At 35.3% G+C, this 23,247-nt stretch overlaps 4 protein-coding genes across 15 annotated transcripts; 2 read left to right on the forward strand and 2 right to left on the reverse strand.

The window, feature by feature from the left end:
• The first annotated feature begins 6,650 nt into the window (after positions 1-6,650).
• Positions 6,651-10,554, forward strand: LOC141697693 (putative disease resistance protein At1g59620). Its single transcript, XM_074502193.1, has 2 exons — positions 6,651-8,083; positions 8,437-10,554. The coding sequence occupies exons 1-2, from the start codon at positions 7,075-7,077 to the stop codon at positions 10,347-10,349; spliced, it is 2,922 nt and encodes a 973-aa protein (XP_074358294.1). The 5' UTR covers positions 6,651-7,074; the 3' UTR covers positions 10,350-10,554.
• Positions 10,555-12,055: 1,501 nt separating this feature from the next.
• LOC141695119 (uncharacterized) lies at positions 12,056-16,149 on the forward strand. 12 transcript variants are annotated; one of them, XR_012564289.1, is made up of 7 exons: positions 12,056-12,336; positions 12,661-12,824; positions 13,401-13,563; positions 13,955-14,127; positions 15,073-15,161; positions 15,561-15,722; positions 15,833-16,144. XR_012564289.1 is itself a non-coding variant. In XM_074499377.1 (7 exons), exons 4-7 carry the CDS (start codon positions 14,092-14,094, stop codon positions 16,110-16,112), a joined length of 567 nt encoding a protein of 188 aa, XP_074355478.1. In that variant the 5' UTR covers positions 12,058-12,367; positions 12,661-12,824; positions 13,397-13,563; positions 13,955-14,091; the 3' UTR covers positions 16,113-16,149. The 12 variants fall into 12 exon arrangements, 1 of the variants encoding a protein (XP_074355478.1); XR_012564287.1 differs by having other exon boundaries at positions 15,029-15,161; positions 15,580-15,722; positions 15,833-16,142; XR_012564288.1 differs by having other exon boundaries at positions 15,580-15,722; positions 15,833-16,142.
• A 556-nt stretch (positions 16,150-16,705) lies between these two features.
• Positions 16,706-18,814, reverse strand: LOC141696568 (ABC transporter C family member 2-like). Its single transcript, XM_074500694.1, has 3 exons — positions 18,606-18,814; positions 17,865-17,967; positions 16,706-17,584 (listed from the first exon to the last, which is right to left on the reverse strand). Exons 1-3 carry the CDS (start codon positions 18,812-18,814, stop codon positions 16,988-16,990), a joined length of 909 nt encoding a protein of 302 aa, XP_074356795.1. The 3' UTR covers positions 16,706-16,987.
• Positions 18,539-20,932, reverse strand: LOC141696569 (ABC transporter C family member 12-like). Its single transcript, XM_074500695.1, has 5 exons — positions 20,845-20,932; positions 19,668-19,999; positions 19,385-19,483; positions 19,146-19,278; positions 18,539-18,988 (listed from the first exon to the last, which is right to left on the reverse strand). Exons 1-5 carry the CDS (start codon positions 20,930-20,932, stop codon positions 18,981-18,983), a joined length of 660 nt encoding a protein of 219 aa, XP_074356796.1. The 3' UTR covers positions 18,539-18,980.
• Between the last annotated feature and the right edge of the window lie 2,315 nt (positions 20,933-23,247).

Below are 23,247 nucleotides of genomic sequence, written 5' to 3' on the forward strand. Positions count from 1 at the left end.
CCCTTCATGTTTCAGATGAAGAAGTGGAACAGTGGCAAGCCATGGACTTGGGAAGAGGCCACTCGTGCTTCTATAAAAGCATCCTGCCAATTGTTCGTCCACTCCACCCGAGTGGTGGACAAGCTTCTTGAATAGAAGACGCGCCTAGAGAGGTTGCAGGATGATAATAACATCTTGAGGAACACCCTTAGAGACAAGGATTTCCTGCATGCTAAAGATATCAAAGCCAATGACTCTGAAATCTCTTTTCTCAAGGATGATGTGGCCAATCTTACTTCTCAGCTGGAGATTGCCAACAAAAAGGCTACCTCTCTCCACACTGAGCTTGGTGGAGCCAACTTAAGGATTGAGTATCTTGAGGAGCAACAGAAAATGGGCTGGCCTGATGAGAAGAGGGAAATGACTGATGAAGCATTCGCCAATGGTTTCCACTTCTACATGATTGGTTTTGTGGCCAATGATCCTGATTACACTTTTGAGAAGTTTGGGGAAGAAACGGTTGCTGAGATGGTAGAATTTAAGAGGGAGCATGCTGCTGAGATCAAGGCGAGGAGGGTAGAGCTTGGATTAGAGGAAGAAGATGAGGGCGCGCCAAGAGATGAAACCTCTAAGGACGCGCCTGAAGCTGATCCTACTGTTCCTCTTCAAACCATTCCCCCAACAAATGAATCTCAGGGCGTGCCCTGATTTATGTTTATCCTGCATTCGAACTTAAGTTTTAAATACTTCTGAGGAGCCAGCCCTCTTTTGATGCTGTGCAAAGTTGTATGACTTATTTTTTGCTACTCTTTTACCTTTGCATCATGACATTTCGTATGGCTTATTATGATTTTATCTTTTTCAATATGCACAACAATTTGTTACCATGACTTATTTAAGGCACTTTGACTTTTTCTTGGCCATCTTATATTTCCAAAAACATGAGACTCATACTTCCATGACGGCGCGCCTTTATATCATGCTTTCATAAATCTTTAGTCAGTTTGTTATGACTTATGTCACTATAGGGCGCGCCCTTTGACATTTAGAGAATATTTATTTAGCACATTTGTGGGTATTTTTCTTTTTATGTGATCTCGAAATTGTCCTCATGTCATTGAGATCTATAGACTCTTTTCCAGGAGCATTTAGAAACGAGGGCGCGCCTTATTTCTTTTGCAAATAATAAGTACTTTTTCTTATCAGTGATTCCCTTGCGATAATTTACTTAAGTGTCAGCCCAAGGGCGCGCCTTAATCTGGAGGACTTTTACCTTAGTTTATTTGACTAGCCATATACTTTTGTTCTTTCGTCGTCAGTTTTTTTTAGGCGCGTCCTTTCGCGTATGCATACTATGTCATGAAATAACAATTATTCGATAGGGCGCGCCTTAACATAGGGCGCGCCTCTAGTGTTCTTCAAATGAAAATTTTTTCATGCCAAGCAGATAAAGCAGTTTGAAATAACTTCTTTCTTTTATTGATAATGCGCTCTAGTGTACAAATTACACCAGTCCCACGGCTACTATGCTCTATGGGGAAATTATTTGAAAATTTTCTTCCTTCTGCTAGTTCCAAGGTTCGCAGTCACATGTACTACCCCCTAGGCTAGAAGGAATTTATTTGCTATTAATCATGAAAACGAGGGGGACACAGCCACACCCTACTGATAATACTTCCGTAAGTAATTCGCATTCCACGCTCGAGGAATAAGTTTACCATCCAGATCTCCCAAGCGATACGTTCCCTTCCAGAGTATAGCTTTGACCTTGTACGGTCCTTCTCAATTAGCTCCAAGCACCCCGTGCTGAGCTATCTTAGTATTGGGCATAACCTTTCGCAACACAAGATCCCCAACCTTGAATGGTACGGATTTTACCTTTTTATTAAAATACCTTGTGATTCTCTGCTGATATGCAGCAAGCTTTAATTGAGAGTTTGTTCGGGCTTCGTCTAACAAATTCAAGTGAAGTCTCTGGTTAACTTCTACATTTTCCTCAACAAACACGTCTCTCCGGAGGGATCCAGCTCCTACCTCCACGGGAACCATGGCCTCATACCCATACATCAGCAGATCTCGTCATACTTGACAATTAAAGTAATATATAATAGTCGATCGTAAGACTATAGGTTATATTATTAATCAAAATAGTTTTGCATACAATCTACATTTGTCAAAAAAAGGAAAAATGTTAGGATCAAATACTGGTTTAAACATTACAAAAGGTCATGTCATCTGCGTTTCAATCCGAAATATTGAAAAGTTCAAAATCATTCCTGAACTTATCCTTATTTATTATTATAAATCATTTTAGAGTAAATTATGTTAATATTTGGGTGGAACACAATAATAGCAATGTGCTGATTTCCTACAAGTATATAAATTTATTTTGAAAAGCCAAATTTATTTAACCAACCTCCGGTTATAATAGGAGTTCATATCAATACAATCTTGAGTAAGAAACTAAATAATACTTATTTGCTACAGTATTTCATCCTAATATCAAATTCATATCTCTACAACTACAGATTTAAGTAATATTTTTAATAAAATGATTCAGCTCAATGGGATCATTATTGAATAATCTATTGTTATTTTGGTAATGCACCTCAAAACAGAGGATCTCAATGATCAAAATACTCATCTAATTTTATCTGTGATAAGTCCGATCATTTTTCTACACTAATTATCAACAAAAAATATTTGACCTCCATGCAAGAACATTTTTCTACACTAATTATCAACAAAAAATATTTGACCTCCATGCAAGAAGAATCTAATACCAGGAAAAAGAAAGACGCAAAATGTGCAGACCTCTTGTTTGTATTTTTTTATGCAGACCTCGTCATTCTTGATGATGCAAGTGATATGTACTAGATGCTAACAAATCTGTGTACAATCATGTGCAGTTCCGTTGTTGAAGCATGGATCCACATGCTCATTTTGTGACATGTCATTAAAACAATATGCATGTCATGGTGATGGTGGGTTTAGGTAGTGAAGGAGGCAAGACATGTTCTCAAATCAACTCCCTGTAGTCCTGTAAGATTATAGTTTATTGATCACTAGCTTGGGATTTTCTTAGAAAGCCCCTTAATACATAAAAATGGAGGTTCAACTGATTATTGCCACCCAATTCTACATGACTACATTTTTATACTCTGTGGTCTAAAGCAACACCGAAAGTAATGTTTGACTGTGATTTGCCATTTACCAGGAAATAGTGGTAGTGTTAGATGTTCTCGTAACTAACCAACTCATCTAAAATTATGTTTTGCGGGAAACCGTAGCCCGTAAAATTAGAATCACATACAGTTGATGTAGAGTCATGGTAGTAGAGAATAGCAGTGATTGATAGAACACATGGACACGACTAAGAACTAACACATTGTCCGAATCATTGTTGCTTTAGAGTAATGCAACAATTGAGTGATTCATTGTTGCTTTAGAGTCTAAAAGCACAAACAAGAAGAATCTTTCATGATGAAAGTGTTATTACTCGGGCACCATGCAGGACCTTTAACAAACAAAAGTTTGTCCACTCATTCCTTGTAGCTTTATTTTGTACCTTCACACCACTGGAACTTTGTTTTACAATATGTTATAACATCTGCATAACAATTTATACAATTATGTTTGGTTTCTAAATACGTTTGTAAGTAAAATTTTGAAGTGAAATTATGTCAAATTTACATTCATTATCACTTGTTTTTATTTTTTCTAAACACGGAAGCACGATTACGAGTGAAAAATCGCAAGAAAGGCCCAAAATGTACAGACCTCTTATTTGTATTTTTATTTAACCAGACCGTGTGATGATGCAAGTGAAATGTACTATATGTTAATATTTTTACACATAAAAGAAATTTATGGTGAATCTGAAAAATTATATTAGAAAAATCATGCACAAAGTTGTTAGAAGTTCAAGAGAGTACAAATTAATCAACAGACATTAATCAATTATTGTAGGGAATCTAAAGCAAGTTGAGAAGAAAGAGACGAAATGGGCATGTTTGGTTTTTCATAATAAACCGAGAAACTCAATGATCAAAATACTCGTCTAATGTTACATGGGTTAAGTCCGATCATTTTTCAACACTAATTATCAACAAAACAATACTTGACCTCTATATACAAGAAGAATCTAAAATCACGAAAAAGAAAGACGCAAAATATGGGGACCTCTTGTTTGTATTTTTATATATGGAGACCTCAGTCATTCTTAATGATGCAAGTGATATGTACTAGAAATTCAGGTTATTAGAAAACTCATACACAGAGTTGTTAGAAATTCTTTGAGTACAAATTAATCAACAGGCATAAATCAATTATTGTGGGGAATCTAAAGCAAGTGGAGAAGAAAAAGAATTACAAAAAGCCATTTCGATTAGAATTATCAGCTGTAAATCAGATTAATATATATGCTTCATTCCTCGCTTAGGAAAATCATTTCATTGGTAATAATTCAAAGTGGTTTTACAGAAGCCTATTCATCTGCATTTCAACTACTACGTTTTGTGCTTGGTTTCAAAATGGCCGAAGCAATTGTGTCAAATGTTGTCGGAAGGCTCACTGATTTGTCTGAAGAAGCTCAAGTACTGCATGGAGTGCAAGATGAAATTCAAGAACTGGTGACAGAACTCAAGCGGATGAGGACGTTTTTACCAGATGCTGATTCAAGGTTACATGTCCAAAATATCCGTATTCTGCTTGCAGATGTACGGGAGCTTGCCTATGATGCTGAACATGTCGTCGAAACTTATCTTGTCCAAGCTTTATCATCCCCTGGAAAAATAATGCAGTGGATGAACACAAGGACGTTTTCAAGAAAGCTCAAAGATGTTAAAAGAAAGATGTCTCTTCTCTTTAATCGCTTTCGTGATTGTAATATCAAATCAACATTAGAATCCCCTGAATCATCAAATTCATCTCATGGACAACCAGGAATGCTAAAGCGATTTCACACTTTCACTACTGTTGAACCAGAGATATTTAACTTAATGATGCAAGTGATATGTACCATATGCTAATATTTTTACACATAAAAGAAATTTACGGTGAATCTGAAAAATCATATTAGAAAAATCATACACAAAGTTGTTAGAAGTTCTTCAAGAGTATAAATTAACTAACATGAATAAATTCAATTATTGTGGGGAATCAAAAGCAAGTAGAGAAGAAAGAGACAAAATGGATGATGAAAGATTTTGATTAGCCGCCATACAGGACCACCTTATTGGTATGTTTACTTGGCTTTAGATTAGTTGTCTTAATTGTTTTTTAGATTAATTTTTCCATGATTGTCTCTGAATTATATCATTACCATCTTCTCACTTCTGATGACTCTGCTGTTATTTCAGATGTTTCTCATTACCATCTTCTCACTTCTGATGACTCTGCTGTTATTTCAGATGTTTCTCAGTATAGACGTATTGTGGGACGTTTAATCTATCTTACTATTTCACGTCCTGATATTTCATATCCAGTTCATGTTCTGGCTCAGTTTATGGCAGCACCTAAAGCCTGTCATCTACTACCATTACCCAGTAGATTCAGTCTACATTTATGTGCGTGTTTTTATCAAAGAAGAAAAGAAATACTATTGAATACCGGTTCAGAGATTACAAAAAGCAATTTCATATGCATTTCAATCAGAATTATCGAATAGTTCCAAGCAAATTAGCTGTAAATCAGATTACTCCAATATGCTTCTTTAAGCCAACACATAAAAGAGACTACTATAATACTTAGAAGAGATACTTTGAGCACATATTTAGACATATCACATTTAGATTTATATTTAGACATATCAAAGCTCTGGAGTTGAAGAGTACGTGCACCAATCTGATCCAGTTCAGATTCATTGAGCTCAAAAGAATACTCTTTTCAAAGAGTATGGAGTTGGTAGAGAAATGTTTGATGGGCAAGTATGGCGATGCAGTGTTTAATGGCAAAAGGAATAGGAATGTTCTCATTTTTTTATACCAGTGGAGATGCACATAACATACGGACATGGTTTAGCCATGTTAAGGTAATTGATTATGTTAAGGTAATTGATTACGTTAAAAGATAACATAGAATTGTACGGTACATGCACCGTTAACATGGAGTAAGCATGAATAAAAACCGGTTTATCAGTCTCAGACTTAGCCCAGACAAAAAATTATTTCTTCTGGGAACTCAATTAACTTGCAGCATCTTCCAATTTCCGAGCAGGAGAGATTAGGCATGCATCCTTGGTTCCACAGTGCGAGACTTGTGAGTTGGGGAAAACCTGTGCCAGAACAAACCATCTCCTTCCTCAAAAAGGAGTTCTTATCTAACCTCGGGTTAAGGTTAAGCAACGTTGGAGTTTTTTGTAGTTGAAAATTTACAAAATTCAAAATACTTGACAAAATATCATGGATAACTGATATATTCCTTGTCGAAAGATATCTGGTTGCAGTTTTTTATATCTCTTCCTCATCTGATCTTTAATTTGAATGTGTCCAGTCTTCATCTTACAACTCCTGAACAGGTAATAATTTAAAGAGGTGAGGTTAAAGCTGATCTGCCTAAATTGGTTGGTTGGTCTTCAGAAACAGGGGTCATTAACGTATTTGACCGTGATAACATGCAAAATAAAACTTTTGGATCTACTTCGAGCGAGCACATACTGTATTTGAATTTGACCGTCATAAATCTTAATGTTCGAGCACATTAAGATTTATGACGACTTCAATTATGTATATGATATAGTTGTTGGGACTGATGAACGAAGTCATATCCCGTGGCTCCTGCGGGACCAATTTGATATTTGAGCTTCGAAGAGTACAATTATTCAACGGCCCTTCACCACTCAATTATTCAAAGTTCATCATTCTGAAAACCTTCTCCACACATTCCTTATCTACCTAACTTTGGTTGGTGTTCAGAAACTTCAACATAAAATGAAAAAATTTCTTTATTAATATAAAAATGAGTATATAATTATTTACAATTATTTACTTTCTTCCTTCCAAAACCTTCACCATACAATCCTTATCGCTTAACATTTTACAGAAGGCCATTCCATCTGCATTGCAACTACTGCATTTTGTACTGCTTGGTTTCTGAATGGCTGAATCAATTGTGTCCATTGTTGTCGGAAGGATCACTGATTTATTGTCTGAAGAAGCTCAAGTACTGCATGGAGTGCATGATGAAATTCAAGAACTGGTGACGCAACTCATGCGGATCAAGACTTTTTTACCAGATGCTGATTCAAGGTTACATGACCAAAATATCCGTATTCTGCTTGCGGATGTACGGGAGCTTGCCTATGATGCTGAACATGTCGTCGAAACTTATCTTGTCAAAGCTTTATCATCCCCTGGAAAAATAATGCAGAGGATGAACACAAGGACGTTTTCAAGAAAGCTCAAAGATATTAAAAGAAAGATGTCTCTTCTCTTCAATCGCTTTCGTAATTGTAATATCAAATCAACATTAGATTCCCCTAAATCATCAAATTCATCTCATGGACAACCAGGAATGCTAAAGCGATTTCACACTTTCACTACTGTTGAACCAGAGTTATTTGTTGGATTTCAAGCCGATGTTGACAGATTGGTTGGATATCTGGTGGATGAAAGTGATGCCTCATACCCGCTCATCTCTATTTGTGGAATGGGAGGTCTAGGTAAGACAACTCTGGCTCACAAAATATACAATCATTCCACCATCAAGACTCACTTTGCAGGTTTAGCTTGTGTTTCCATTTCACAAAAGTGGCAAACGAGACAAGTGTTGCAGAGAATACTTATAGGTCTCGTCCATGAGAAGAAAGAGGAAATCTTTACTTGGGACGAAGACAAGCTAGTGGAGAATCTGCTACAAATCCAGCAAAAGAAGAAATGTTTGATAGTACTTGATGACATTTGGTCAAATGATGCTTGGGATTCTATAAAGGCGGCTTTCACTGCTGGAAAATCTTTAAGCAAATTAATGCTTACAAGTCGTAATATTGATGTTGCTGAGTACGTAAATCCAAATGGACTCATTCACCAACCAGGACTTCTAAGCCCCGATCAAAGTTGGGAGCTACTTCAGTTGAAAGCACTTCCTACAAGAGGAGGTTATGTAGGTAATTTACATACCTTTCTTGTTAATTTCATTTCATCTGTTTAAGGTAAGTAAATGGACTGCAAAGTTATGACACCTCTTATGAAACAGCTGATTTTTGTAAAACTAGACTTGAAAAATCAAATGAAAAACTCTGAAACTCCTAGTATGAACAATAAAAGTAGTTAAACCGTGTTTTGAAACTTACGGAAAACCAGTTGCTTTCCTACAGAGTTCCTGACCATAAGTAATTTGTTTCGTGAAAAAGAAGCAGGAGAAGAGGTTTCCAGGTGTTCTCTTTTTTCTTAATGAATCGCCCTAGCTTAATATTATGTGGGCTTATACATACCTTTCTTGTTGTTTTGTCTGTTACAGACGTTGCTAGAGACTATAAAAAAATGGAAGAACTGGGAAGAGAAATGGTGGCAAATTGTGGTGGTCTTCCACTAGCCATAGTAACCTTGGGTGGAGTTCTTGTCACTAAACCATCACTGATAGAGTGGGAGAAGGTACATGGTGACATTATCACATCCCTGAAGAGGGGGAAAGGATCGGGACAAGATTATGAAAGTCAAATATTAAATGTTTTAGGTTGGAGTTACAATGACTTACCCCCGCAGCTGAAGCCATGCTTTCTATATTTAGGTAAATTTATGGAAGATGAATGGATCGATGCAGAAAATTTATATCAGTTGTGGATCGCTGAAGGGATGGTACTATCGAGTGATAAAAAGGAAGGAGAAACAATGATGCAAGTCGCTGAATCTTACATGGGAGAACTTGTCCATAGGAGTATGGTTCAAGTGAGGTTTAATGATTTGGAATCATCTCTTACGAAGTTCAAAAGTTGTTCTCTTCATGATCTTATGAGAGACCTATCTTTATCCCAGGCAAAAGCAGAAGATTTTTTCAAAGTAATTGATACTGGAGAAGGAAATGATTTGAATCTCAATCGTTCAGTTATCTCCCGGGAAGCTAAAACTAGACAACTTGTATTTTATCTGAAAAGTGGCGTAGAAGCTAATTCCTACTTTACCAAGAAACCCAATCACCAACAATACCGATCAATTTTATTTCTGGATCGTGAAGATGAAAGTCAGCAACTACGATTGGGACTGTATTTGGCCAATTTTAAGTTGCTAAGAGTTTTGTCTCTTGAAAGAGTAACACATAGTAGACGATCTGTTTTAGGTACCTTTTATGGTACTAATATTGGAAGAGTATTAGGCAGCCTTGTTTATTTGCGCTATCTCAGCCTAAGGGGTTCTAATTTGAAAACTTTTCCATTTATACAAAAGTTGGTGCTGCTACAGACACTCAACCTAGACGTACCTTGGACATCACCAGTGTTAAGTAATGATTTGGGCAAGTTGTCATTTTTGCGTCATTTGTATTTACCTCCTCGGGTCTCTCTCAAATTACTGAAGAATACCAAATTAAGGTTCAATGGACTGAGCAAATTAGAGACACTCGAAAATTTCATTACTGAGTGGTGTGAGATTAAGGATCTACCAAAATTATCCGGTCTTCGGAAACTAAAGCTAAGAGCAGAGGGTGGTTATGATGATGTGAAAGAGATGTTAAAGTACTTATCTGATTTAGCCTTGTCATCAAATTCCTCTATCCGGTACATGAGCCTTGTTATGCAGATATCTGCTGATCCAGGATTCAGAAATGATCCAGACATGATCCGACAGCTGTTTTGGAATCATAAGTTCAGCCTTCAGGAATTACAAATGGACGGAAAGCTCCCAGAGTTGTCTGAAATATTTGAGGAGCAGCGGCAGGAACTTAATCATAATCTTATTGATGTGTCTTTGATTCGTATCACCACGTTAATCTTATGGAGATCGTGCCTGGAGGAAGACCCAATGCGAGTACTGGAGAAGATTCCAACTTTGAGGGATTTGTATTTACTAGGTAACGTATACAAAGGAAAGGAAATGGTATGCTCAGCCATGGGTTTCCCAAGACTCACCCGTCTTTATCTGTGGCGTCTTGACAATTTTGAAAGTTGGAGGGTGGAGAAAGGAAGCATGCCTGTTCTTCAACAGTTGTCTATTGGTAAATGTCCAAAGTTGGAGGAACTTCCAGAAGGACTCATTTTTCTCAACTCCCTTCGAAAACTAATATTGAGTTGGATGCCTTCAGAATTCCGCGACAAGGTTCGCCCGGAAAATGGTGAACAAGGACCCGACTTTTACAAAGTTGCTCATATCCCTGATCTTGTCATTTCTCAATTGTCTTCGAGAACTAAGATTGTCGCAGATGTCTTCAGAATTGTGTGATAGGGTCCGCTTGTCATTGCATACAGAGAAGCTTGATTCACAATTTCCGTTTTTAGTTTTTCTTTTTAATTTTTTTATTGGCAATTGTGTTTTAAAATTCCACTTTACTCACCTTGTTATGCACAATTGCCTCTAGTAGTAGTTTTGTTTGACAGCTCATATTTGTTAATAATTTTTAATACAATTTATTACATTTAATTTTGTATTAATTTACATTTTGCATCAATTACTTAATTGATTAATTAATAAAGTATTAGTTACTACTATTAATTTATAAACAGATATATTATCTAAATAAATATAATAAATATAATATAATAAACTTTTAAAATAATGTTAAACGCTGGATAATAGTCTGTTTTTCTGATTTTTTTCAAATTATATAAAACAGGTAAAACGCTTGATTAAGAAACGTTTGATTCACGTAAAATGCTACATAATAATCCGGTTTGTTGTTTTTTTATTAAAATAAATTTAACTATTAAATTACCGAAATTAAAGCATGCAATTAAATTAACAACAACAAAACACACAAATACATAAAAATGATAATAAAAATCTTCCAATTCAATACATTTTTTTAGTCTAACATTATTACTAAACAAATTTAACTAAACAAGATTATTACTAAGCTCCCACAGTTGTGTGAAATATTTGAGGAGCAGCAACAACTTAATAATCATATTGAATGCGTCATCAAATACTTGAAAAAATTCACTTTGAGGAACGGAAATGGTAGGCTCAGCCATGGATTTTTTTATCTGTGATCTCTTGATAATTTTGAAAGTTTGAGGGTGGAGAAAGGAAGCATGCATGTTCTTCAGCAGCCTTAGAAGTAGTCAGTACATTACATTCTTAAATGAAGAACAAGATTTTGTACATCAGCAGATTGCAATCTCCAGGATTATCTCTTAACTACATCTCAATCTGGTCCCAATTAATAGTGCTGTCTCCGAAATCGTTCGTTGAATGTTGAAGTCTGTTTCGACCTAACCTACTCATCAATGAAAGACCTGACAATTTGAGTTATAAGATATCATAGTTAGTTGCAGTCTGAATGTGTGTATTAGAGAATTGTAGTAGTGCAAGGTGAATGACCATGCTCTTTTGGCCACTTTGTACATGACATAAAATTAAGTTAAACTATGAAGTGCACAAACAAAATGATGACTTTTGGGAGCATGTGACGGGCTCATGAATTATCCAAGTTGGTCGCATTTGAGAGGAGGGATTATTTAGTGCTCGGATTCAAAATAGACCCAGATAATCTTCGTTTCCATCCATTTTTAGTTGGTTATTTTTTTTTTGAACTTTACCTTCCTTGTTCCTGTCCTGTTATCTTAGGCAATGTTAATAACTATAATGTACTGAGGATCACCTTCCTTGTTCCTGTCCTGTTATTTTACGCAATGTTAATAACTATAATCTACTGAGGATTACCTTCAACCATACTGTAGAGAGCTGACCACCATCCATCCACTACAAGAAAAAGTTGAATAGACATCACACATTAGACATCGGTTGCGGATGCCACTGATGTTAAAAGAGGTAATAACATCACCCCGTGTTTTTCTGATGTCGTTGTTATTTGAAGACATCGATTATTTAACAACCGGTGTCTAAAGTTCTCTAAAATAAATCAGCGCGGGCCACTTCAATTTGTTTCCCCCCTTAGTGAAATTTTACAAAACTTTCCCTCATTTGAATGCCAATTATTCCCCATGTCCAGAGAAACTAAAAACAAAAAAAAAATCTCTCACAAATCTCTCTCTCGTCTCTCAACCCCCACTGAATCTCTCTCTCTCTCTCTCTCTCTCTCTCTCTCTCTCTCTCACTCGTCTCTCACCACTACAACCTTCGCTACTCTAATGGCCACCGCCACCAGCTCTGCTGTTTTAGTAACCACCATCTCCACCTGGTCCGATGGGTTCACCATCACAATCACCTTCACCGGTCTGCTAACAATCTCTTGGTGTCTCCTTTACATGTATACTATTATGGTCTTCTCTGCTTTAACAGTTAAGTTTTTTAAAATCAAAAACCTAATTTCTTAAATTGGGGATTTTTAAAATCGAAACCCTAATTTTTTAAATTGGGGTTTTTAATTTTTATACTTTTTGTTGGTTATAAGGAATATGGTTTGGGTAATAATTAACATGTTATTTTCGTTTACTTGGATTTATCTTTCATTTATTAATTTTTTAATTTTGTTTTTCTATATGATACAACTATTATTTGAGGTAATCTTTGATTTATATTTAAGGTACTTTGATTGTTTGTAATTTTTTTAGTTGTCTTGTATTTTTTGCAGTTGTCTTGTCTTGACCCATGTTTCTCTTTGGTTCCTGAAAAAATGGAGACGTGTTTCCACTTGCATTCGTAACAATGATACCGAGTATCATACTGAGTTAGACACCGAGTCTGAGCCTGAGGAGGAACACAAGAAACAACTAGTACCTTGCCAACTCTATATTTGTAATTTTTTCATCTACTTTCGATATTTCTAACCTTCTTCATCTTTTTGATACTTTCTGAACCATTCAATCTGTTAAGGAGAACTGTAGAGAATATGTAAGTGTATCTATCAGACTATTATAACTAAAACTGCATATTATAAAGTAGGCATCAGGCTATATATAGAGGGGCTACAAAACTTAGTGGTTGTTTTGCCACGATAGTTGTGACAGTAAATAATGTCACTGGTGACCCAATATGCATGATATCATGCATCTAAACATCTTGCGGAATCCTGAATTTAAGCTGCACTTTGCTTAGAGATAATATCACGGAACTCCAATCCTTTCCCTGTTAACCGAGAATCAAGGATTTTATATGCATTCTTGTTTGTTTTAACTCTGCTTATGATTTTTCTTATAACACTCATTTTGATCTTAATGTAGCTAAGCTAATTATCTATTTTCTGTTATGGTTTCCATTTTAATTGGTGAGAAGTAGTCCTCCTGTTTCCTAGCTAGTTTTGTACTTAATCCAGATTGTGTTCTTGTCAATACATGTCATTTGGTGACATTTCTCTTTATTTCTCTTAGGAAGTGTCATTTGTGCTGCCTCCATTACTTAGTTTGCTGTTAGAATGTGCCAAAAAGATAGATCAGTCAGTGCTGTCAATTTCTTTGGGGGCATTGGTCCATCTCATAGAAGTTGGAGGACACCAATTCAGTGAAACTGATTGGGATACGTTGTTGAAGAGCATAAGGTGCATGCTGTTCATTCTTCGGATGATGCTTTCACCAATAATATTACTAATATAAATTAATCAATCTGTATATTTTTTATTAACTTGGCACATATGATGTGGATGCTAGAATAAATATGAACCTGCCTTTAGTACTTTATACTGAAGTTGTAGGACACTTGTATTTTGATGGTTTTTGTTATTTTCTTGTAAATGTTGCGTCTAGTAAGTATTGATACTAGAATAAATATGAACCTACTGATGCTGAAGGTTACATCTTCTGTATCATTAGTGCTGCAGTATATGCTGCTTCCAACATTTATTAAATTACAAAATAACATTTAAAGCATTTTCTATGGAAGTATTAAGGTAAATATCTTGAATAAATATATTCTATAAATTCTCTCTACAGGTCTTCCATTACCCTCAAGAAGATCTCATAAACATGCTGACGATAAAAAACTTCAACAGAGTCAAACATTTAGTCAGAGGATTATGGGAAATATGTAGGAAAGCCGCTTAGTTAGAACTTTTACTTTCAATTCTAATATGACTGTGCCAGATGTACCATCTTCTCCGTCTAAGGTAACATAATCCATACACATCCTATTTACGGAAATCAAATTTCTCCTGAAATCAACGCTCTCTTGTTAGATTTCCACATTTCAAGTGAGTGTTTTATTTTCTTTATTGACAAGAAGTGAGTATGTTTCTTGGATTCCAACTGCAAGTCATGGGTACTTTGGTTATTTTTATTTTCAAAAAGGGGTTAATAGGACCTTCACTCTTATCTCACTCAAACACAAGCATGATAATATTTTGGAGTAAAAACATGTAATTACATTTAGTTAAAGTTATTAAAATTTTATATCAAATAAATTTTTAGAATTCAAACATTAATTTGTTATAAAAATTTGTCTGGATTGTCTTTATAATGAAAAATGCATCATATAGTGCAATTAGAATCTGAATTCGTTTGGAAGAAGCTCCAACACTAGTTACCCTGCCAACTGATTTCCTAGTCATTTTAATGTTCTTCATTTTATGTGTGTTTAACTTTAATGTTCTAAAGACATTTAATATTCTAAATGTCTTTATTTGGTGGCCACTAATATGTACTTAACTTTCGTATTGTAACCTTAAGAGTACTTGTGCTCTAATTTGAGCAAATTTTGACTACTGAGTTTCCGTCTTGCTATAATTTGCTGGTTTGATGGGATTAATGCTGATCATATAAGTGGAGAACTGTGATTGGCCTTGAGCAGGACAAAGCAGTAAGGGTCTTCACAATTCTGTAAATTCAGGTTGTAGGTGTCTGATGATGATCTTATCCTATTATTAGTTTGTTGTTCCCTTATATCTGGTAGGTCTTTCTTTATTTATGAGGTCAATATGAAAGTTCTGTTGAGTCAATCTCAAATGTTTCTTATTTGCTGCATGAGCAACCACCATAGCTTTTGTTGGTCCTTAACTAAGTTCATTTCAGTGGAGTCATCAATATGCTTATGTTCATCCGATGGTCTATATCAGTACTTGAGCAATCAAGAAGTGGTTTCCAGAAGGGGACCCTGCTCAGCACCTTATAGAAGAACTTCTTATGCGTGCAACCAAAAAAGCTGGTAAGTTCACAATATCTTCATTTTTTACGCCCGAGTTTGTTTTCTTGTGAGCTTCATCTGCATTTGCTTGTGGATTTGTTTGTATGTCGGAGGCTAGTTTGTTGTACTTGATTTTTATATATATATTAATAATCACAATAATTTGTTTGTTGCAGTATTGTAAGTAATATATTTTCACCCTGCAGTTCTGATATGGTATTATTTGTACAGTGCCCTAATATATACCTCTACGATGCACTTCACTTTGGCTTTTTCCATAATTATTATTTCCCAGTACAATATGAAACTCACCGCTTCGGATATGTTAATACAATAGGTTTTGTCGTAGCTGTAGCCTTTAGTAATGTCGTACATTTCCTAGAAATTGCTCATAATATGATCATTTTTTAACATGTGAAGTGTAAACACATGCTTGCAGCCACTTGATCTAAGGAACTTATTCCCCTTAATGGTACCACAGCTTTTTACTCTCTGGAGTTCCATGGCATCTCTGGAGTTTGCTGCATCTTATAATTCATATACTAATCTCAGATCGCGAATGCACCACATTTCTGCTGAGAGGTATAAACTATAAAGAACTTCCGCACACTGATATTTGTTTTCTCTGTCCCTGCTTTGATTTTGGGTATACTCCATAAAAACCTTGAGCATCGTACTTCACTATTTTACAGGCCACCTTTAAATCTTTTTCGCCAAAAATTAGCTGGAACATGCATCTATTTAGACGTGTTGCAGAAGTCAACTGGTGGACAAAACTCTAAAACACAGCGGGAACTTGGATTCAATCTTCCTGAGAATGTAGATGTTTCACCAAAATATATAGATGATGAATTGATGGGCATAGCAGAAAATAAACTAGTATCTTTTCAATGTAAGATGCAGTTTATTTTGATGATGATAAAGGACCAGACTATATATTTAAGCATGTATTTAAATCTATTATTTCTTTAGTTTACTTGAGTGCAAGTTCCGTATATTTGATATATCTTAGTTACAAAAGCAATTGTACATCACTTTTAAAGAACAAAAACTGATGTCAAAAAAAGTTAATGTACATGCTTTTAGATAAAAAAACTGATGTCAAAGACTGCCATGTTCAAGTATAAATTGAAAATAGGCATCACTTTGTTTGGGATAAAACTGATGTTTATGTGACAATATAGACATCACTTTTAAAGAAGAAAAACGGATGTCAAAAAAGTTAATGTACATCGCTTTTAGATGAATAATTGATGTCAAAGACTGACATGTTCAAGTCTAAATTAAACATGGACAACACTTTGTTTGGGATAAAACTGATGTCTATGTGCCGATATAGACATCACCTTTCACTAAAGAAATCGATGTTTAATATCTGATTTTACATCACCTAAATGAAAATACTCGATGTCTATGTGGAAAAAAACATAGCTCGTAATATGTTTAATCTGTTGTAATAGGTGTAATTTATTTATTAAATTATTTATTTCTAACATTTTTTGTAAAAAAACAATGCATGGACATCAGTTTTTTTGCCAGAAACGATGTCTAAGCAAGTAAAGACATCGGGTTATGGCCGATGTCTAGAATAGACATCACCGACATCAACATCGGTTGCCAAACAACATAGACATCGGCCAAAAACCGATGTCTGTGGACTTTTTTCTTGTAGTGATCTCTGGGGACGTTGTAGTGATCAAGAGTCTCTTCAATAACTTTGTCATGCTTCCCTTCAAGGACTGCTTGAAGAGTTATAACTGCATCCTTTGTTTTCTTGAGAATATTATCATCATTTTCTAGAAGTTCCAACTGCATGAGGTCATTCTGTGATGAAGATAGGTTAACAGCTATCCTACTATCCCAACCTTGTCAGTTGGAGAAATTGAGAAGGACAATCCATGCAATACTGGAGGAAGTTCAGGCCTATAACGTAGAACAACATCCTTAAATGTGATTGATCCCGAGGTAGGCCATCCTGGAGGGGGGCGGTTGTATTCAATAATAGATGGACCCTCTGGAGGCAGCTCTATATATGTGCCAACACGCTCAACAGCATTTAAACTATTCTCGGCTAGACTTGCAAGTCTCAGTACGGCAGTCAATAAGCTTGTAATATTTAATGCATAACTGAGAAGCAGACCCATTGTAGAGGCGAAAGCCTCCTGGTTTGCTGCCCTTCCATTCTGCACAACAGCAAATGTTGCAGTAAGCCAAATCATTACTCCCCCTAAAGTTTCCAAGCGAATGGCCAACCAACGATTTCCACTCATGTTCACAAGAGTAAACCTAATATTATTGTCCATGGAGTCTGCGTTAATCTTGGCCATCCGATCATAGGCTTTATATGCACGAATAGATGACAAGCCATTTAATGCTTCTCCAAACTGGGCATAGACAGGAGATCTGGTAATAGAATCTAAGCGCTTCACTTCACGCGCTGTACTCTGCAAGGTCCAGTGTGAAATTTTGATTACTTGGAGAAGGAAAATGATGTCTTACGAGACTTCTTGGTCATATCTATGCACCAGAATCCAGATATAAAACCCTTTCACTTGATATGAACATTATATATTAATATCGATAAGTTGGTAACAGGATTATAACATCAAGAGAGTGATCATTTGATATGATGTGCAAATATCATAATCAATCATGTCTAATGATACTACTTTGCTCTAAAAATAGGAAAGAGAAAATTATTTTACTGAAGAAATTTTTATGTACCTGAAAATATAGATAGGCTGCATAGAACAAGAGTAGAAGTAGCCAAATTAACACAAAAGTTGAAATGAGCTGGGACACTTGACCCAAAAACATATTATGTTTACTTCATTTTAGGAAAAAGCAAATTAAGAAAAAGCATATTAAGAAAACCAATTATGTTTACTTTGCAGATGACTAGCCGGTAGTATTTGTAGAGGTTGATTGAATAGATGCATAACTGAAAAAACATAGCTGTACATAACCTAGTCTATAACAAATGCAATGACTGGGATGCAACTTGGTCTAGTTTAGTCTAAAACATAGCGCTGGTACACTTAACCATTGTGTTAACATAAACAGAGCTTAGGCCTACTGAAATATGAAATTGCAGATAAATAATTGCACGAATCTGTAATGATTATAAACACATAATTTTAGTGTTAACTACATTTAATGGTTTATAACCAACTATAAACAGTCCCAGATCAAAGACTAGATGACTGCCACAATGATCTGAAGTTCTTTAAAAATAAACTTTGCATCAGATTTCTTCACTAAGAATAAAACTACCCTCGTATATAACGTCACCGAATTATATTAGATTCTTATATCTAGGAAGTTATCCTAAAGAACTTTATAATAGAAAAGTGGTCGTTTCAGGTTGGTCCATCAGAAGCAGCCTAAATACGAAACACAAGTAGCAGACTGAAAAACACACAAAAAGTCCAAAATTTCTGAGTAGAAGAATTAGTTACTGCTTACCTATCCAAAACTTTCCAACTGACTACTCCTGTTTCCCGTTCTTCTTGTTTGATAAGTATAGATTTTCCTTCATTTTTCTTTGTCTGGTTTGCATCCTGAGGAACCTCGTTTGTTTCACCATTTACAATAGGTTTTGAAATTTTATTATCGATGTTCAAGCCTTCTTCATTATCTTCCACATATTCTTCCAGCTTCCCAGCATTTTCCATTAGCTTCTGGAACAGTTGTCCATTGTTTGACAGTTCCTCAAAAGTTCCTTCCTCTTTCACCTTTCCTTCATGCACTAGAATGACTCTGTCTACTTGTGAAAGAAAATGTAGTTGGTTTGTGACAAGAACTCTTGTTTTCCCTCTCAGTTCTTCCTTGATGCATTTTTCAAAAACCTGGAGATGCAACAGCAGTATTATCAAGATATCAAAAATTATAATAGCCCAGTGTTGTAAACCATGAAAAAATTGTTGAGGCATGTAGCCCCTGTACAGTACACAGAGAAATATAGTAAGAGTCTTTCTTCAGAGTAGGGAAAAAGAAGAAAATAACCTAAAGCACTTAAAGGGTCGTCAAAAATATAAACATCTGAATCGGAATATACAGCCCTAGCCATCGACACTCGTTGCTTTTGCCCTCCACTAATATTAATCCCTCTTTCGCCAATCTCAGTAAGATCACTCCCCTGTACAAGCATTTGATGGTCAAACAATTTGTTCATACTGAAAAAACAATTATTTCATATCACATTAATAGCATTAGCAGCACAAGAATGTTGTATTAGCACCCACAGGAAGCAAGTCAAGGTCATGCCGCAATGCAGTCACATCTATTGCCTTTGAATACCTTGTAGGATCAAATGCAGATCCAAACAAAATGTTCTGCCGTACCTGAAACATATATGAACACAATATTATAGATGTGGTTGTCACCTCTCACGTGATTTTATTGTTTCACATACTTCTTACATAGGATGGAAGCTATGCCGAATATTGAGAATGAATGAATTTATTAACCGGTGGTTTCCTGACTAAAGAAATTAATTGATACAACAGAAAAAGTGGTTTCACTCACTGTAGCATTGAAGATCCATGATACTTGGGGAACATATGCAACTTTTCCTCTAATAACAACATTTGTATCTGCAAGTGGCGGAAGCTCTCCAAGCATTGCTGATACAAGTGATGTCTTTCCTTCTCCAGTTCTACCAACAATTGCGACAAGAGTACCTTGTGGTATATCCAAATTAATATCCGACAGCGTCAGCTCCTCTGACTGGAAATAGAATGAATAACAAGTGTCTGTAAATCTAAAGCATATACTTGAACAATTCCAAATGACATTTGTTGTGTGGAATTGTTTTGTAAGATTCTTATTAGTAACATATGCAACCAATATTGTATAAACTATGAACAGACAGGAGACGAATATCTAAATTTAAGAACGGTCTTGAGAATTTTCATAGCAGAAAATGCTCTTTCAGTCGATGCCGTGGAAACAGGAAGAGTTAAAATAAGACGGATCAACCTATCAATCATAACAAAAGATTTTCACTTTCTGGTCTTGACCAACATGTGACATTACATGTGACATAGCTCGGAATATATTTTGAAATTTAGACTACCAACAACATCAAGCTCATAGTGCTCTAATCCACTTCTTAACCCATCAACATCATTTTAAATGATAATTGATAAAAAGTATTCTAAAAAGTAAATTAAAAATAAAACATGATTTTATTATCTGATGCCATACTTATAAAATACACTCTATTCCTCCTCTTTATATAGGTGTACAAACTACGTTATCTAATAAATATTTAAACTCTATTTCTAACAACAAAATCAAAATCAAAATCAATCCAAAAACGGATATTAACATCAAATTCCTGTCTGCGGTACTTGGCCCTTGATATTAACATGTATATTAAGACATCTGATCAAGGGTTCAAAAATGAGCCAGATATGATAAGAGAATTGTTTTTGAATCATAAGTTCGTCCTTCATGAATTATGGATAACTGGCAAGATCCCGGAGTTGTGAAATATTAAAGCAGCAGAAACAACTTAATCATACTCATAATGATGTATGTCCAATTCGTATCACCACACTGGTATTGTTTCAATCGTGCCTAGAGGAAGACCCGATGCCAGTATTAGAGAAGATTCCAGCTTTGACGAAACTGGATTTAGGATATTACGGATATGAGGGAAAGGAAATGTTATGCTTAGCCATGGTTTCCCAGGACTCACCCGGCTTAATCTCTGGACTCTTACCAATTTGGAAAAATGGAGAGTGGAGAAAGGAAGCATGCATGTTCTTCAAGACTTGGGAATTCATGATTGTCGAAAGTTGGAGCTAATTTATTAGTCTCAATTGTTTTAGATTAATTTTTCCATGATTGTCTCTGAATTATATGAAAGCCAACTACCATTACCAAGTAGATTCAGTCTACATTTTTGTCAAAGAAGAAAAAGAATTATAAAAAGCCATTTCATCTATATTTCAATCTGAAATATTGAAAAGTTTATAAATGGCTTTAGAGTAAATTATATTAATATTTGGGTGAAACACAATAGTACCAAAGTGCCGACTCCCTATAACTACATTTTTCTTTGAAAAGCCAAATTTGTTAAACCAACCTCCAATTATAGTAGAAGTTCATACCAATAGCAAGAAACTATCACAGAGAAGCCTTGTTGCAAAGGCACAAAAGAGACTTAGACAACTACAAATAACTAAAACAGACCACAAACAAAAGCCAAAAATTGACAAGAGCAATAAAACAAAAGCTTGCATACTCTCCGACAGAATATAGACACCAGCAACTCAACAACCACTACGTGTTACTTGGACAGCAGCAACTCAACAACCACTACATATTACCGGTTTCACGGGGCTTGATTCTCAAAAACTAAATAAACTAAATAATACTTATTTGCTATAGTATTTCATCCTAATATCAAATTCAGATCTCTACAACTACAGATTTAAATAATATTATTAATAAAATGATTCAACTCAATGGGATCACTATTGAGTAATCCATTGTTGTTTTCGTAATACACCTCAAAACAAAGGATCTTAATGATCAAAATACTCATCTAATGTTACCAAGGATAAGTCTGATCATTTTTCAACACTAATTATCAACAAAAAAACAACAAAATGTGCAGACCTCTTGTTTGTATTTTTTTATGCAGACCTCGTCATTCTTGATGATGCAAGTGATATGTACTAGATGCTAACAAATCTGTGTACAATCATGTGCAGTTCCGTTGTTGAAGCATGGATCCACATGCTCATTTTGTGACATGTCATTAAAACAATATGCATGTCATGGTGATGGTGGGTTTAGGTAGTGAAGGAGGCAAGACATGTTCTCAAATCAACTCCCTGTAGTCCTGTAAGATTATAGTTTATTGATCACTAGCTTGGGATTTTCTTAGAAAGCCCCTTAATACATAAAAATGGAGGTTCAACTGATTATTGCCACCCAATTCTACATGACTACATTTTTATACTCTGTGGTCTAAAGCAACACCGAAACTAATGTTTGACTGTGATTTGCCATTTACCAGGAAATAGTGGTAGTGTTAGATATTTTCGTAACTAACCAACTCATCTAAAATTATGTTTTGCGGGAATCCGCAGCCCGTAAAATTAGAATCAGATACAGTTGATGTAGAGTCGTGGTAGTAGAGAATAGCAGTGATTGATAGAACACATGGACACGACTAAGAACTCACACATTGTCCGAATCATTGTTGCTTTAGAGTAATGCAACAATTGAGTGATTCATTGTTGCTTTAGAGTAATGCACTACAGAACCGAGGAAAGCAAGAAGAATCTAAAAGCACAAACAAGAAGAATCTTTCATGATGAAAGTGTTATATTAGAAAAATCATGCACAAAGTTGTTAGAAGTTCAAGAGAGTACAAATTAATCAACAGACATTAATCAATTATTGTAGGGAATCTAAAGCAAGTTGAGAAGAAAGAGACGAAATGGGCATGTTTGGTTTTTCATAATAAACCGAGAAACTCAATGATCAAAATACTCGTCTAATGTTACATGGGTTAAGTCCGATCATTTTTCAACACTAATTATCAACAAAAAAATACTTGACCTCTATACAAGAAGAATCTAAAATTACGAAAAAGAAAGACGCAAAATATGGGGACCTCTTGTTTGTATTTTTATATATAGAGACCTCGTCATTCTTAATGATGCAAGTGATATGTACTAGATGTTAATATTTTTATACAAAAAATAAAATTATGGCGAATCTGAAAAAAATCTGCTTTGTGATTATCTCATTAAGTAGATTTTTATCAGATTCGGGTTATTAGAAAACTCATACACAGAGTTGTTAGAAATTCTTTGAGTACAAATTAATCAACAGGCATAAATCAATTATTGTGGGGAATCTAAAGCAAGTGGAGAAGAAAAAGAATTACAAAAAGCCATTTCGATTAGAATTATCAGCTGTAAATCAGATTAATATATATGCTTCATTCCTCGCTTAGGAAAATCATTGCATTGGTAATAATTCAAAGAGGTTTTACAGAAGCCTATTCATCTGCATTTCAACTACTACGTTTTCTGCTTGGTTTCTGAATGGCTGAATCAATTGTGTCCATTGTCGTCGGAAG

Source organism: Apium graveolens, chromosome 11 (genome assembly GCF_009905375.1).
Source record: "Apium graveolens cultivar Ventura chromosome 11, ASM990537v1, whole genome shotgun sequence".
In the NCBI taxonomy this organism is placed as follows: Eukaryota; Viridiplantae; Streptophyta; class Magnoliopsida; order Apiales; family Apiaceae; genus Apium; species Apium graveolens.